The following is a 17,031-nucleotide window of genomic DNA, read 5'->3' as shown; positions in this document are numbered from 1 at the left end:
AGGTCAGATTGGCTACCCGCAACTATTACCACCACCACTGAATTACACAGTATTATCGAACAGACTATGATAGCTTCATTTAACCCAAATTGAAAGCATTTTTTCACAACCAGGACTTTTTTGTCTGAAATGTAGCAAATGATGTACCCAAGTTCAGCTGTAATTTGGAGCTGATGGGGCCATGATTGTAGAACTAAGGAATGAGCCCTGAAGCTGCTGCTTGGGCCACTGTGACACCCCACTAGCTCCATCCTGTTTTTCAGGGAAAGGGCAGCAGCAGCCCTTATTCCACCCCCAAACAAATCCTCACCTGATCTCCAGTCTTCTCGCCAGTCTCAATTTTTCTCAGGACAGCGTATCACCTAATAGCTACGACATGTTAACTCAAAAACTTACTACAAAAGCTTTTAAAATGTTTATTTGTATTAAGGAGTGGAATGGTGCAAGAGTACAAAGAAACTTAGGCATTTGGGCCCTTGTTTCCCTACTATTCACACTAGTTTGGTAAAAAGGAGATTAAGTAACATTAGAGGGAGTGGAAGAAATGAATATAAATATACTGAGGGTAGCCCAGTCCTCTAATTCACTAAAGGATGAACTGAAATTGTTGGCCCAATTCATACTTATGTAAGAGCCTACAGAAATTACATTCCCTTTAACTGCTCTAGACCTGTGTGAAAAAGGGAAGTAGACAACGTTTCTATTACAAGACAGCAATCTTTTATTGAAACATTTTTTTTTGTCTAAAACTATGCATGGAGATTAATCTCTTATTCATAAATTAGGATAAGTCTAACATCACTATTCCAAACTGGCAGTATTTACAAAAATGAACCTTTTCTTTGCTTTATCACCAGGTTCACAGAACTAAATTTTAAACCAACTTCAGTCTAGCTTTTAATCTTCCTGCCATCAAATGCCCAGCAACCCTTATGGGGAAGGGGCAGCCTTTTGACAGCAATATTCATCATTCACCAGGAATGCAGAACCACAAGTGAACAACAACAAAAAGTTTAAATCATTCCAAACAATTCCTATTTGCTTTCCAAAAGCATGCTTTGTCTAATTTTCCCTTTCTATACAGACAGGGGGAGAGGGACCCCAGAGAGCATAATGTTAATTAAATTAACCTCTTAAAAAAGTGAACAAGATGGTTTAGTGTGTTTGCACATGAATTGCCATGGATGACACTAGCAGGTAATAAAGTAAACTTTAAACCCCGTTAACAGGTACCTTGACAACTGGCCAGCTCGAATAGATACTTTTAATCTGGATCAACTGTGCAATTTTTTTACTTTCCAGTTAAATACATCGGCAAAATCTTTCAAAGCAGATAGAGAATAGGCTTCTTGGAAATTCAAATTAAAATGTTAAATAAAAAAAGTACCAGCTTATTATATAGTTCCTGACAATGTGCTGGCTATCAGAAAGTAATTATATCTCAGTTGCTAGTAAAAAGGTGAATCTAGTATACACATAAAATGACAATATTACAAGACTGTAGTGTTATCTGTCAAAACAAGAATATCTAGAATGGAATTTTCAGTAAATACTTGGAGATGAAGGGCAATCAGAATACAAGAGAAAGCAAAGTCCACATAAATTAATTCCTAATTTGAGAAATCAATAAAATGTATACATAAATTGATAAATACTGTCTCCATAGGTCACTAATTCCAAAGGACTAGTTAGTAGTTATTTTCTAACTAAATTATTACAGGACATTCTGGTGTATGCTCTCTTCTTGTGATCAGTTTGTTCTGGCAAGACTCCAGTAAGCAGGTGCCCTTGAAAACAGCTCAGCAGAAGGCGGCTCTGAGGCAATCACTTCATTTATAAATTTGCCAGATAATAACTACCAAGATTACAATAATCACGGACAGGACAAGCACCAGGATACAGATCTTCTTGCGAGATTTTTTCTGAGGAGAAAAATATATAAAGAAGACATTCATGAGACAAGAAAAAATTTTCATATCTAAGACTCCAAAAGTGCTTCATAAACCTGCCTCCTCATAATCCAGCATTAACTCTATCCATGCACGAATATGCAGAGACCCTTCCCAAAACCTCAACAGTCACCAGCACGAGGCAGTAGAGCAAGTTCTAATTCCAGGTCCCCTAATACATTTCTGCAAAGGGATTGTTTATACCTATGCTGCTAGGCAGTATTTGTAATAAAATAAGTTATTTGTGCATGTGTATTTTAAATGAATTTTTTTCTTTTGGTCCTAGGAGTATTTTTCTTTTCTTTTTTAAGATTTTATTTATCTATTTGACACAAAAAGAGACAGCACAGGCAGGGAGAGCAGCAGGCAGAGGGAGAGGGAGAAGCAGGCTTCCCACTGAGCAAGGAGCCCAATGTGGGGCTCGATTCCAGGACCCTGGGATCATGACCTGAGCTGAAGGCAGATGCTTAACTGACTGAGCCACCCAGATGCCCCTGTGCATGTGTATTTTAATAAAGGTTTTATATCTATTATAAAGTTTTGTGTTCATTGTAAAAAATATAGACAAGGAGAAAAAAAATAACCACCAACAGATAAAACTGCTGGCATTTTTATTGTATTTTCTCATGATCTTTTATCTATGAATATTGTTATCTGACAGAATTGGGATCATTCTGTCAGATGTTTGATGTTTTTCTCACTGAACATATTAGCATAAAAATGTTATTATAAACTCTTCATAAGCATCTCTTAATTCCCACATAATATAATATTGAATGGATGTATATAACTTACTTGATAATTCCTTTACTGTCTGACAATAATTTCATCACTCAGTTTTTAAAGGGAAACACTATTGCTAAAACAAATTTCTTTAAGAACATTTCCAAGTAGGGGCGCCTGGGTGGCACAGTGGTTAAGCGTCTGCCCTCGGCTCAGGGCGTGATCCGGCTCAGGGCGTGATCCCGCCGTTATGGGATCGAGCCACTGGGAGGCTGCTTCTTCCTCTCCCACTCCCCCTGCTTGTGTTCCCTCTCTCGCTGGCTCTCTCTCTGTCAAATAAATAAATAAAAAAAAATTTTTTTTTAAAGATTTTATTTATTTATTCGACAGAGATAGAGACAGCCAGCGAGAGAGGGAACACAAGCAGGGGGATTGGGAGAGGAAGAAGCAGGCTCATAGCGGAAGAGCCTGATGCGGGGCTCGATCCCATAACGGCGGGATCACGCCCTGAGCCGAGGGCAGACGCTTAACCACTGTGCCACCCAGGCGCCCCAATAAATAAAATCTTTGGGAAAAAAAAAAAAAGAACATTTCCAGGTAAAATACAACTATCCTAGAAACATGGAAAATGACTGAAATGTTGTTTATTTCTGAAAAGCCGTACAGCACCAAATGGAGAGGAAATGAAAAGGACCTCAATTACAGTATCTGCACACTGGAGATAAAGACCCAGGTAAAAGTCACAAAACCAGAGTTTCAGCTAATATGTAAAAGAATATCACTTCATACAAAGTAGAATGATTAACTCCCATTTATTCACAGAAAGATGATAACCCCCTATTTATTTACAAATAGTTGGAGTTGATTTTATGTCCATCCTGTGTGGCCGCAGTCAACATAAAGTACCCACCAAATCCTGCTTTGTATGTGTTGCTCTCCTAACTGAAACAAATTGTAGCTGTTCAGAATATTAAATGAGCCTTATACCAGATTTAGGTATCATGCCAGCTTATGGGGTTAGCTTTGTAGCTAAGAGGCTTCTGTGTAAGTTTATTCACGGACTGGTGTCTTTTTGTAGATTTCTCCGCAGAGGAAAATATTAAAAATGGACCGCGACTGCAATGACGACCATTGGCCTCCAGCTTAAGCCTGAGCCGAAGGCTGCAGCTGTTCTCAATGTGTCAATGAGCTGGGATGGCTCAGGAAGTCTGCAGCACGGTGACTTTCTCTGGTACGTGCTCTTACCTGATAGTAAGCAGCTCGCTGTAACTGATCAGTGGCTCTCTCTACATGTACCTCTGAGCTTTCCACATTGGCTTCTATGCTGTCTGCAAAAAAAAAAAGAAGGACAGTGGATGTTTTTACCACAATCGATGTTTCAAGATTGCAAATTAAACACACTCTTGATGTTGTTGGTCCTGGTTTCACCACCACCATTCCAACTTTCCAGCCATGGAACCAAAAGTTACTAACTGGTTAAGACAATAGCTCTATCCTTTGGAAATAAACACTAAACTATTTTAGCGGCAAAAGGGTTGTGAAGTATGCAACTTACCCATGAATGGTTCAGGAAAAATTATGTATACACATGTATATTTAGAGAGAAAGAGAGCAAACCTAAAGCAAATGGGGGTAGAATGTTAACAAGAGGTAAATCTGGGTAAAGGTTATAAGGGAATCCCTTGTAGTCTTTTTATTTTTGCAACTTTTCTAAATTTGAAATCATTTCCAAATAAAAAGCTTTAAAAAAAAAAAGGTTACTAATCCCAAAATTATGTAAGTTTCTGGAGATAAAAGCTTGGGAAGCCAACAGATATTTCCCTAAACAGCCAAAGACTTAACAAGAGGCTATGACAAGTGAACTGAGTAATCATGGAGGTCTCACTTTAGTTTCTATATCTGACAATATAAAAAGGGGGCTAAAAAAAAGAATTTAATAATTTTTAAGTGGCATTCCTAATTTCCTAAGACATGTCTTACTGACTTCTTCACACACAAGTACTATTATCAACTCACCTTGAGGTTAAAGGTATCAATGATACATACCAATTAGATCACCTTGATCATGGATCATCATGGCCAAATCTTTAAATATTTGATTGACATCCAAAATGTCAGCCTAAGGATTACAAAAAATCATTAAGTAACAATGTTAGACGATTCAATTCCTCTACATGTGTATCTAAGGCTTATAAATCATGCTTTCTCCATAAACTGAAAATGAAAATAAAGTTAATTAATATCTACTAAATGCCTACTATGTGCCAGGAACTATACCAGGTAGATGATTAAGCACAGACTCTTGGAGCCTGACAGTCAGCTAGAGAGGACCCACAGTCTTGCTGTGTGAAGTTAGTCCTCCACAGTCTTGTACCATCTTAGGTTAAGAACCTCTCTGGGCTGTCCCCTCCAAAATGTGGACAATGACAGTACCCATCTTATACTAAAGTGCAGAAGCACTAAATGAGTTGATATATTTAAAGTTCTTGGAACTGTGCAATAAGCACTTCATCAGTGTCAGCTATGATTAATCATTACTGATTGGTCCTCATGACAATACAAGGAGACATGTATTATGCCCATCGTACAGAAGAAAAAACTGGGGCTCAGCGAGGTTTGATGACTTGTCCCAAGGTCTCAAAGCTAGCAAGTGGCGGAGCTGAGAATTAAAAGTTTATGATGTTTTCATTATGTTACTATGCCTCTTTGATATTTTACATTAATCAGTCAGTCACTCTATGAAGTCAAGTATCTTTGATGATAATAAGGTTCAGAGAGGTTATACTGTCTATAACTGTCTAGTCACAAAACTGGTCAGTAAGGAAACTAAGCATTGCAGCCAGAATATCTCTAAAGCCCGTGCTCTTTCGATTGCAATACACTGCCTCTCAGAATGCTACAAGAAAAAACAATGCCTTGAAAGCCGTGACTTCCGAATCATAACTTGGCAAGACTAGTTCTTACCAGCACATCAAAACCTCAATTACTTGCTTAACAGTCTACTGTAGTTGGGACAGTCTGCTAGTTGCTATGGATACAAAAAGGCTTACTAGCTAATGGGGGTGAGGGGTGGGATGAGCACACAATAAGATAAATAAGAAAAGTCATTATATAGGAAGTGACTAGTAAATGGTATAGGAGGTATGCCGAGGAAAGCTTACAGAAAAGGTAGGACTTGAGTTGTACCTTAAAGCAAAAGAAAAGCCATATAAACAAAAAGTTAATTGAGTTGAAGAGCAAATAGCCCAGCTTGGTTATAACATGGGTGTGAAACTGTGATTTATAATAAGAAATATATATTTAGTCTTCATCCCATTCCTGGAGCAGAGCTCCTAAAAACCCTTGAAATTTCCTAAGTGGTAAAAGAGATAAAATTATCTTTTGTTACTTATAACAAACCCCTTTCAACCACACCTGAGCTTAAAGAACAAGGCTTCTGGAAAGCCCCTCAGAATGGGGGGCTGGTTGCCAGGAGAACCAACCATGTTATCAGAGGGCTGTAGTCTGAATCAACCACCAAGAGCCAACGATTTAATCAATTGTGCCTACATAACGAAGCCTCCATAAAAATCCTAAATGGCAGGCCTGAGAGCGCTTCTGGATTGGTGAACACGGAGGTCCTAGGAGAGTGTTGCAGGTGGAGAGGGCATGGAAACTCTGCACCCCTTCCCACATACCTCGCCCTGTGTATCTCTTCCATCTGGCTGTTCCTGAGTTGTATCCTTTTATAATAAACCAGTAACCTAGTAAATACACTTTTTCCCTAAGTTCTGAGCTACTCTAGCAGATTAATCAAACCCAATGAGGGAATCATGGGAAACATCCAATTGATAGCCTGTCAGTGAGAAGCACAGGTAATAACCTAGACTTACAGTTGGCTTCCCAAGTTGGGGAGAGGGGGCAGTCTTGTGGGACTGAGCCCTTAACCTGTGGGATCTGATGCTAACTCCAGGTAGACAGTGCTGGAATTGGGTTAAATTGTAAAACACCTAAGCTGGTGTCGCAGGATTGCTTGATGTGGAAAAAGTCCACACATTTGGTAGCCAGAAATTTCAGAAGCACAATGTGAGGGTCGATCAGACACAACAGTATGTTGTTTTTCCATTGGCATAGGCTTTGTAAATTAGATGTAGGAAATAACTGGATATGAAAATCCAGTCCCAGCTAAGGCATTCGGACTTAATGCTGAATTTGTGAAGCACCCATTATGTTCCTGACGTCCTCTACCTTACATTCCTTTCCTTAGCTCCGTGTCTCACTCAACTCTCTGCTAGAACAGTATTTCTAACGTTAGAGAACCAAGTCAGTGGTTAGTTGCAGTAGGCGAAAAAGAGAAAAGATAGGACATCTTCGAAGGCAATATCATCATCAAACTTGAGGATGAACTGTTCCATCTAAACACAGACACTGATGGTCTCTAGGGCAGTGGGTCTCCATTCTGAATGCACATTATAATCACCTGGGAAGTTTGAAAAAAAAAAAATCTTGTGCCTATTTGCCCATTTTTAATCCACAAAAAATGGGAATTTCACATAGTCTAAACTAATAGTTGGTAAGGGAGGGAGAACAGCTGGGCATTTGGAAAAAAAAAATCTCCAAGTGACTCTAAGGTACAGAGTTCAGAGCCACTCCCACAGATGAAGGTCATGGAGGAACTCCAAGTTTCTCCTCTCTACAACCCCCGCCACTGGCCCCCCAGGGATGGCAGTCTTCTAGCTGCATGGAGGAGAAAATTACTCAGGTTGAAGAATATACTGGTCACTATGTAAAGTTAAAGTTGGAAAATCAGGTAAGAAAGGCCTCGAGACCTTTCCCTCAACCCCCACCTCAAAAACTGCTCCTGTTTCTCTGCAGTGAAGTCATATCCACAACTTGGGATTGAACTTTGGGATGCACAAAAATTAAGCAAACTTTTTGGCCTGCCTTTATTCTGAGCTATTCAGACTAAGCAAAGGGCCCCTCTCTCTCTCTCTTTTTTTAAGATTTTATTTATTTGAAAGAGAGCGAGAGCACGAGCTGAAAGGTTGGGGGGGGGCAGGGAGAAGCAGACTCCCCGCTGACCAGGGAGCCTGACACGGGGCTCAATCCCAGGACCCCAGGATCATGACCTGAGCTGAAGGCAGACGTTTAACCAACAGAGCCACCCAGGTGCCCCAAAGGGGCTCTATCCATGGAATCCCACCTGATCTAGAAGTTGGCATTGAGGTCTGGGGACAAAGTCTTTTTTTTTTTTTTTTTTTTTTAAGATTTTATTTATTTATCTGAGAGGCAGAGAGAGAGAGAGCGCTCTGGAGAGAGAGAGCATGAGCACAGGGGAGGGGCAGAGAGAGAGGGAGAAGCCGGCTCCCCACTGAGCAGGGAGCCTGATGCGGGCTCAATCTCAGGACCATGTAGAATATGGTAACTGAGGAAAGGAGCTGAGTCTTCTTGGGCACCATGACCAGTATCACCATAAGAATAGTTCATATTCACCAAGATTACATTGAGCCATAATTTGCAAATCACGTAAGGACTCATTTCATGCTTTTTCATAATCGCTGAGAGAAAATCCAGGTGGATTAGAGTGCAGATACATGGAGTCAAACATGCAGATACCTGGCTCTTACCTCCAGCTGCCGAATTGCTGTTTCTCTCTCTTTAATAAGTTCCAGATCCTGTTCAGTGATGGCCACCTCATCCTCCTGGCTCTGCATCTGGTTCCACTCCTCATGGCTGCAAAGAAACAAGCACGCGAGTTGATTCCTCTTCTCCAAGGTGTGCGTGAGACACCTACAACATTTCTACTAGCAGCAGAGCCTATCCAAGGACATTACCAGGGCTCCAACTCCTCTGGTATCGATACAAAGTCCTTGAGGGCCACGTTCTTCATATCTAAAGGCAAAGAGCTGATAATACCAAGAAAACAAAGTCTCAGCTTCCCTGGGCAAAACTGAGATGAAGCAGGATTATGAGGAATGGGACTCCTTGCCGTTTTCCAGTTAGAGGTACACTCTGCCATCTTGCTAGGACTTGCTAGACAAGGAAAGCAGACAGAGACTGAAGTCACTGAAGCTCAGTGAAGCACACTGCCCACCCTCTTCGAGAGCACTCAGAGTGTAAGCTGTGTTCATCTCTTGGGTACTAAACGGGTGGAGAGCAGGCTAAGTGACCTGTCAGTGCTTCTCCAATTAGTCTAAGAGAACCACATCTTATTTTCAGAACATTCCTTGAGATTATACTTCGGATTAAATGGCTCTTTTTAAAAAATTTTTTTTAAAGTTTTTTATTTATTCATTTGAGAGAGAGAGCGAGAGTGCAAGAGCACAAGCAGGGGGAGGGTCAGAGGGAGAGGGAGAAGCAGACTCCCTGCTGAGCAGAGAGCCTGACGCAGGGCTCGATTCCAGGACCCCGGGATCATGACCTGAGCCAAAGGCAGACACCTAACCACCTGAGCCACCCAGGAGCCCCTAGGTTAAATGCCTCTTAAGAGAAAACTAAAATAAAAAACTAGTGAAATGTTATAACTCTTCTTTTCAGGTACCATATTTAGAAGAAAGGCATACTACGTATGATGCTAGACATAAAACATTTTGAAAATACAGTATTAAGCATTTTTCCGACAGTATGCATAAATCAGACATCATCTCCACAGTATTTAAAGTTTCCTCCACGCGCTGGAGATACGAAACAGAGTAAGAGAGAGCCCACCAGACAGCCCTTTGAGGTGGTCACAGTGTAGTGGGAAGAGAGAGTTACATATCCATGATAAAGTATTTTAAGTTCTGAATTAATAACACCAACACATTTCTATGGCATTAGTTAATTCAGTCTGGAGAAGTTAAGAAAGAAGATGTCTTTCAAATGCAAACTGTTTGCTTTTTCTTGTACTACTCCTGAAAGAATGAGTTGCCTCCATTTTACAGGTGGGTAAACAGAGATCCAGAACTTTGAAAATCTTAAATCTGAATTAGAGGTAAAATCTTAATCTGTAGATTTGTGGGTGTGTACTTATTCCTAGCAAGCCAAGCTCTCTCCCCAACACAAAGACTTCAGGGATTTCTCTGGCTTTTTTTTTTTCACTTTGAAATTCTTTCTTCCCTAATTCAAAGATTTTAGAAAAGCCCAAGGTTTTGACTTTTTAATTTTATTTGGTGGATTATAAATTACCCACCCCAGGTCTCCCTTTATTTTTCTTTCTTCTCCGCAGTCATTTTTTAAATTAGAAGTAAGTAGAAAGTATAGAATCCCATCTCAACTAGCCAGCAGTTTGTATGGATAATTCCTTACCCATCAAATGAGACGAGCTGCTCCTCTCTTTGCCTCTCCTCCGCCTAGAAAGCAGATGGCATTATTGCTGCTGTTATCCAGAAACATGTCACAGATAGACACACAAAACAATGGCTTCCTTTCACTACAGTATAAAGAAGCAACATCCCTTGGCTCCAACAGGATCTGTAAGATGACACAGGGCTGTGGCAATCTGTCTCGACTAGAAAGTGGGTATGAAGTAGGTGAAAGTAAATCTGGGTTCAGAGTGGTAACCTTACTGAACAGGATGGAGGGAACATGGGTTGGGGAGAGGAGTAAACAATAGTAATAGTAATAGTAACTATTTTACAATCTGCAGGAAGGTAGAATAAGGGAAAGAGTTGAAAACTTGGAGGGAAACAAATTTTCAGAACATGTAAAGATTTATGGACATTTATGGCATATCAGGCACTAACGTGGCAGACTCATTTCAAAAATCAGTCTAACGCATGTATTAAAAAAAGAAAAAAATGTTACGAGCAATCTATTTCCATTAAAAAATAAGTTTTTCCCTTTTTATAATAGCAGTAATTAAAAGAACAAGCAAAATGAAACAAATTTCAAAATTCTACCCGGGGCGCCTGGGTGGCACAGTGGTTAAGCGTCTGCCTTCGGCTCAGGGCGTGATCCTGCCGTTATGGGATCGAGCCCCACATCAGGCTCTTCTGCTGAGCCTGCTTCTTCCTCTCCCACTCCCCCTGCTTGTGTTCCCTCTCTCGCTGGCTGTCTCTATCTCTGTCGAATAAATAAAATAAAATCTTTAAAAAAAAAAAAAAATTCTACCCACCCAGAGGAACACTGTGAGGTTTTTTGTTGTGGTGGTTGTTTTTAATTTTTACTTTTTCCCCAAATCAAAAAACAAAACACTGATAGTGCCCTCAAGCCTACCTCTACGCCCTTCCAATTACAACGCCCCTCCTCACCCTTAAAGTAACCACTACTCTGACTTCACGATGATCATTTTCTTGTGTTTTCAATATAGTGATATGTATCCTTATTTAATATCATTTTACCTGCTTCTGCACTTCGCATGAATGGAATTATACTGTTTGTATTCTTCCATGCTTTGATTGGATCATGCCAGATTGTGCCAGATCCATCCCTGATGCTGAATGTAACTGTGGTTCATTCACTTTCTTTGCTCTACGATATTACAGTATGTGAATATACCATCATGCATTTACCTACCCTACCAAGGGACATTCAGATGTTTCCAACTTTTGACTACTCCAAATAATGCTGCTATAAACATTCTTATACATTTATCCTGATATAAACATGTCCAGTTTTCTCTAGGGTAGAGCTGATGTGTTCTGAAGTTACAGGCAGAATGTCTTCCAGTGGTTGTTCAGTTCACACTCTAACCGGCCAGGTAGGAAATTTCCTGCTGCTTCATGTCTATAACAACCACTCTCAGTCATCACAGAATTTTACATTTTTGTCCTACGTTTGGACATGAAATAGTACCTCATTGTGGTTTTAATGTGCAATTTCATGACGATTAACGAAGTTGGGTACTTTCCATTTGTTTGACCATTATTCAAAATAATACTAAGATGTTATTTGCAATTTTCACTGTGTTGACGTTTATACTCACGGAACGAAAACACTGGTGGAAGGGTGTCTGGGTGGCTCAGTGCATTGAGTGTCAGCCTCTTCATCTCAGCTCAGGACTCAATCTCAGAGTCGTGAGTTCAAGCCCCGCATTGGGCTCCATGTGGAGCTTACTTTTTTCTTTTCTTTCTTTCTTTTTTTTTTTTTTTAAAGATTTTATTTATTTAAGAGAGAGAGAGGGAGAGAGAGCGAGCAGGGGGAGGGGCAGACAGAGAGGCAGACTCCCCGCTGAGCAAGGAGCCTAATGCGGGGCTAACCAGAGAGGATTTGTATTTGCTTCTGCCTGACATCTAGGTACTCTACCAGGCCAGAACTACTTGAAGCTTGGGGCTTTTGGATCATTCATGTAGTATGAATTTGGGCAGTAAATTTGCCTCAAGGTTCCTTTGTGGTACAAGTTACTGTCTGGATCTCCCCTCTCTCTTGCTGTCCTTTGCCGCTCAGCTCAGTGCTAATGCAATCTTTTTGTAGGATTACTTTCGGTTCACCCATACCTGAAGGATATAGCCTTTTGGGGTCCAGTTTAACTGGAGGAGCACCTTCTTTTAGATTTTCCACCTTGTGTGGACTCTGGGCTTTTCTTCCCCTTCATGCCCTAAGGACATCAAAACTGAAGTTCAAGTTTGCCCTCAGTAAATATACTCCATACAAAAGCAGTTTCAATGCTCAGCTTACCTCTCTATGGGTTCTCATCTTCTCTTAGATTTTGACCTTAATATTTTCATGGCTCTTTGATACTTTTGAAAAGTTGGGTTGTTAAAATTTAGTATTTGTTAATTTGTTTCACAGAGAGGACTAGTGCAAATATATACTAGGAAACAGATTCTTTGTTTCTTTTTTTACATTTTTAATGTAAGACAAGTAAAATAGTAAAAAAGAAATTACACACAATTCTATCTGTCACTTTTTCAAATCTTTGTGCCTATTCCTGTCTAGTCTTAGACCACAGGCATACATATTTTTTAAATTTATTTTTATTTAAAAAAAAAATTTTTTTTTAAGTAGGCTCCTCACCCAACGTGGGGCTTGAACTCACAACCCTGAGATCAAGAATCACATGCTCTACCAACTGAGCCAGCCAGGCACCCTCCATACATATTTTTTATATAGGTAGTACCAATCTGACATTTTCACAAAAGCTAATGTCTATGTTTATTATTATTGGGGGGGCAGATAATAAACAAAAGCTAATGGTCAAAACGGTCAGAGTTAGGAGGAGAAAAAAAAAAAAACCAACAGTGTGGGAAAGAACATACTGCAATTGCAAGGGTCTTCTTTTGGGAATAAACTCACCGAGAGACGAGATCCAGCTCTTGCTCTAGCAATGCTCTCCTTCTCCTTCTCAGATACCCTTCTCTGCACAGCCTGGAAATTATTTAAGGCTGCAGAGAAGTCATTCATGAGGCGTTCTTTCTGAAGTTTCTGCTGGCGCTAAGGAAATAAACAAAGACTTGAAATTTCATATTAACCATGAATAATTTGGTTTTAATTCCCACTATTTCCAACCAGAAAAATTACTATAAGCTCTTCCTTAAGTTAATATACGTGTTCTTTGCTAACTCCAATCCCTCATTAATGCAATAGGCCAAGTCTGAATTTTCCTTTTTTCATTCTGACAAACCTGGGGACTGTGTGTCCTTTACCTTGTAAGGTAAACACAGAGGGAATTGCAATTGAGAATTTTGGTTTCCTGAAGAATCTAAAAGCAGAATAAATAACTTTAGGTTCAGACTGAACCCCAAAAGAGATTGTATTATGTTAAAATGTTAAAAATATTCATCTACACTGAGTTCATAGCTTCCCTGAAAACTACAGAATCATTTTCCTTTATACTGTAGTGAGGTTTAAAATCTTTGAGAACCTGAAAACTACTACAGGCTATCTTTACTAAGCTTACTGATTCTATGTCTCAAAAAACATAATGAGAGCACCTGCTATGTGCTATGAACAGGAAAGTAAAAACTCATCCCTGACCTCAAACAGTTTACCAACTACTTATAGATAAGGGATACAGACACACAAGTTACAAATCATTCTGAATAACTGTTATATCCAATTAGTGCTACAGGAGTTTGGAGGCAGGTATAATCAGTAAGAACTCAGGTGGCCAAAAAGGCCAAGAGAAAGTGGACACTGAAGGAAGAGAATGGTCTGAATAAGCACATGGAAGGAATAAGACAAATCCAAGTAAGAAAACAGTTTGAGCAAAGGCATGCCAGTAAAAATTTGAAGAGGCTCTATCAGGAGATAGTTTGGCTGGAACCAAAGTTTTTTTCATGAGAATAGCTAAAAGCTAAAAGAGAGAACTAGAAAGACAGAGAAGGGACTGACCGGACCAGGTTTTAAAGATTTTTTTTTTTTATTATTTATTTATTTGACAGAGACAGAGACATCCAGCGAGAGAGGGAACACAAGCAGGGGGAGTGGGAGAGGAAGAAGCAGGCTCATAGCAGAAGAGCCCGATGTGGGGCTCGATCCCATAACGCCGGGATCACGCCCTGAGCCGAAGGCAGACGCTTAACCGCTGTGCCACCCAGGCGCCCCCGGACCAGGTTTTAAATGCCAAGCTAATGAGTCTGGGATTCAGTCCCTAAAGAACAAAGAGCAACAAAGGTTTCTGAGCAGGAAACATGATGGGTACAAAATGATAATTTAGAAAAAGTAGTCTGTGATGGTGTACAGGATAGAATGGAGAAAAGAAACATGTCAAAAAGACTATTGCAATATTCTAGGTTAAAGATTAGGAGCACATTGTATCAGTAATGGGAACACAAAAGACATGAATTTAAGAAACATTATGACTTAGTGATTGCCTATAAGGCTACAAGGGGGCTAACATCAAGAATGATTCAAGGGGCCCCTGGATGGCTCAGTCGGTTAAGTGTCTGCCTTTGGCTCAGGTCATGATCCCAGAGTTCCAGGATCGAGCCCCATATCAGGATCCCTGCTCAGTGGGGAGTCTGCTTCTCCCTCTGCTGCTCTCATGTTCTCCCTCACTCTTTCTCTCTAAAATAAAATTAAAAAAAAAATGACTCAAATATCACACCTGGGAGAATTATGGTAATACCGAAAGCAAATTTATTTTATTTTTAAAAAAGATTTTATTTATTTGAGGGAGAGAGAGAGAGAGAGTGAGTGCATGAGCACGGGGGAGAGGTAGAAGAAGAGGGAGAAGCAGGCTCCCCGCTGAGCAAGGAGCCCTATGTGGGATTCAATCCCAGGACCCTGGGATCATGATCTGAGACAAAGGCAGACGCTTAATCGACTAAGCCACCCAGGCATCCTGAAAACAAATTTATTTATTTTTTTAAGGTTTTATTTATTTATTTGAGAGAGAGAGCATGCACAAGCACAGTAAAGGGCAGAGGGAGAAGCAGACTCCCTGCTGGGCAGGGAGCCCAATGTGGGCCTTAATCCGAGGACTCTGGGATCATGACCTGAGCCTAAGGCAGGCATTAAACGACGAAGCCACCCAGGTGACCCCTGAGAGCAAATTTACATGAGGAACTTTTTCCCTTTTTTCTGGGATTTTTTTATTTTCACATTAACATTGTAACAATAAGAGGGAAAAACCACCATTCCTTAATCTCACTATCCAAAAACACCATTTTTTTTTTTTTCTTTTTTGAGTAGGCTCCATGTTCAATGTGGGGCTTGAACTCACAACCTTGAGATAAAGAGTTGCATGCTAGACCAACTAAGCCAGCCAGGTGCCCCACAAAAAATACTATCTTTAAGTATATCATAAACATTTTCCATGTTATCATACTCTTCACAATTGTGGTCTTTGTTACATAATATTCTATCAAGTTGATCTAGTAAATTTTATGTAAACATTCCTTCTAAATTATTCTCAGGTTTTAACTATTATAAATAAAGCTGATGTGAGCCCCACCATAACTGCTAATATTAATACAGTGCTTACCATGTACCAATATGGTTATAAGTACTTTAACATAATAACTCACTTTAATCTATACAACAACCTATATTATAATCCCCACTTTACAGATCAGAATACCAAGGCACAAAGAAATTAAGTAATTTGCCTAGGATCACACAGTCAGTAAGTAGAAGGGGTAGAATTTAAATAGAGGAAATCCAGCTCCAGACTACAATTTTTTTCCTTAGGACAAATTTTCATGAATGGGAATATTAGGTCAAAAGGCACAAACTTTTTTTTATGACAATCAGTATTATCAATCAGCTTAGTTAAGGGATTTGGGTGAAATGGGAGAAATTCGGTATAAGACAACACTTTAATTTTAGATGAAGGCAGCATATTCAAGAACAGATGTTAGAGTAGGAATTGGCAATATAGGCCTAGTCCTTAGAGGTTAAGGGCTAGAGCCAGGAAAAGATCTGGAGGTCATGTTCATAAAGGTGACAGGGAGCTCATAAAAATAGATAAGCCTCCTGAGGGAGAAAGCAGAGACTAAGAAAATGAGAGGTCAATGGCAGAGCCTTGGGGCATGCCTATTTCTAGGAAGACTGAGAGTCAGAGAAGGAGGTTGAGACTCCAGCTGGGGAAAGAGAAAAGAAGCCAGCAAGGGTTACCAGAGTTGGGAGACACACTGAAAGGGGATCACAGAAAGAAGATAATTTCAGTAGAGACAGGATGGGCTGTTTCAAATGAGACAGAAAAGTGAATAAAAGCTCAAAAAAGCCCACTGGATTTGGCAACAAGAAGATCACTGATGATAACACATGAGTGCGAAAAAAGACTGAAAGGAGGATATGTGATCTAATATAAAGGACAGCAGCAAAAAGATGGTGGTAAGGCTAAGACTGATTAGATGAAGAAAGAATCGAAAGGGCAAATGGTATTCAGCACAACAGGGGAAGGGATCAAGGTATTACTTGTAGATCTATTTCGCGTTTTTAATGATCCAAGATAATGGAAGGGAACAATCGCATGCATGATCCAAAAATAACTTCTATTCGATTTTGGAATACATTAAATCCTCCTCTCTCTCTCTCTCTCTCTTTTTTTTTTTTTTGGTACCAGATTTAACTTTCTATTTATTTTTGCTTAGGCTTATTAACCCTTAAGTACTTTTTAAGTACACTGGTTTCATCAAGACCCTTAGACTCCTTTTTTATTACTAAAACCATCCACAAGCATGTATTCCCTAAGTGTCCAGCTAAGAGGAGGAAAGGGGTGATTTTTATTGGAGATACTGGAGGGCAAGGAGAACTGGTCCCCAAGTGAAATATCAGCATGAATAACAACAGCATACACATGGACAACCAAAGGTGATTACATTAACATTACTTTTTAACAGAGCTACCTTGTAGCACCAGGACAAAGCAGCTAGTCTTGATTCCTCTCTTTTGTGCAAGGGGGCGCCAAAACTCCAAAGACTAAACACCTGCTTCATTAAACAGCTTGCCAGGGAAGGCTTAAACTAGCCTTTTCAAACTTTTTTGATGGAGACATCCAGTAAGAATGTGACAT

At 39.9% G+C, this 17,031-nt stretch overlaps 1 protein-coding gene across 2 annotated transcripts in view; it reads right to left on the bottom strand.

The window, feature by feature from the left end:
- Positions 1-697: 697 nt before the first annotated feature.
- Positions 698-17,031, bottom strand: part of STX12 (syntaxin 12) — a 32,527-nt gene continuing 16,193 nt past the window's right edge. For both annotated transcript variants that reach the window (XM_002913323.4, XM_019803100.2), the window contains 6 exons: positions 12,867-13,004; positions 9,939-9,982; positions 8,279-8,384; positions 4,719-4,791; positions 3,918-4,000; positions 698-1,922 (listed from right to left, as the gene is read on the bottom strand). In XM_002913323.4, coding sequence (XP_002913369.1) covers positions 1,830-1,922; positions 3,918-4,000; positions 4,719-4,791; positions 8,279-8,384; positions 9,939-9,982; positions 12,867-13,004 — 537 coding nt within the window. In that variant the 3' untranslated portion in view covers positions 698-1,829. The remainder of the gene's footprint in view (positions 1,923-3,917; positions 4,001-4,718; positions 4,792-8,278; positions 8,385-9,938; positions 9,983-12,866; positions 13,005-17,031) is intronic.

Source organism: Ailuropoda melanoleuca, chromosome 2 (genome assembly GCF_002007445.2).
Source record: "Ailuropoda melanoleuca isolate Jingjing chromosome 2, ASM200744v2, whole genome shotgun sequence".
Classification (NCBI taxonomy): Eukaryota; Metazoa; Chordata; class Mammalia; order Carnivora; family Ursidae; genus Ailuropoda; species Ailuropoda melanoleuca.
Note: the sequence above shows the minus strand (reverse complement) of the source record. Positions and strands in the feature narration are given on the sequence as shown.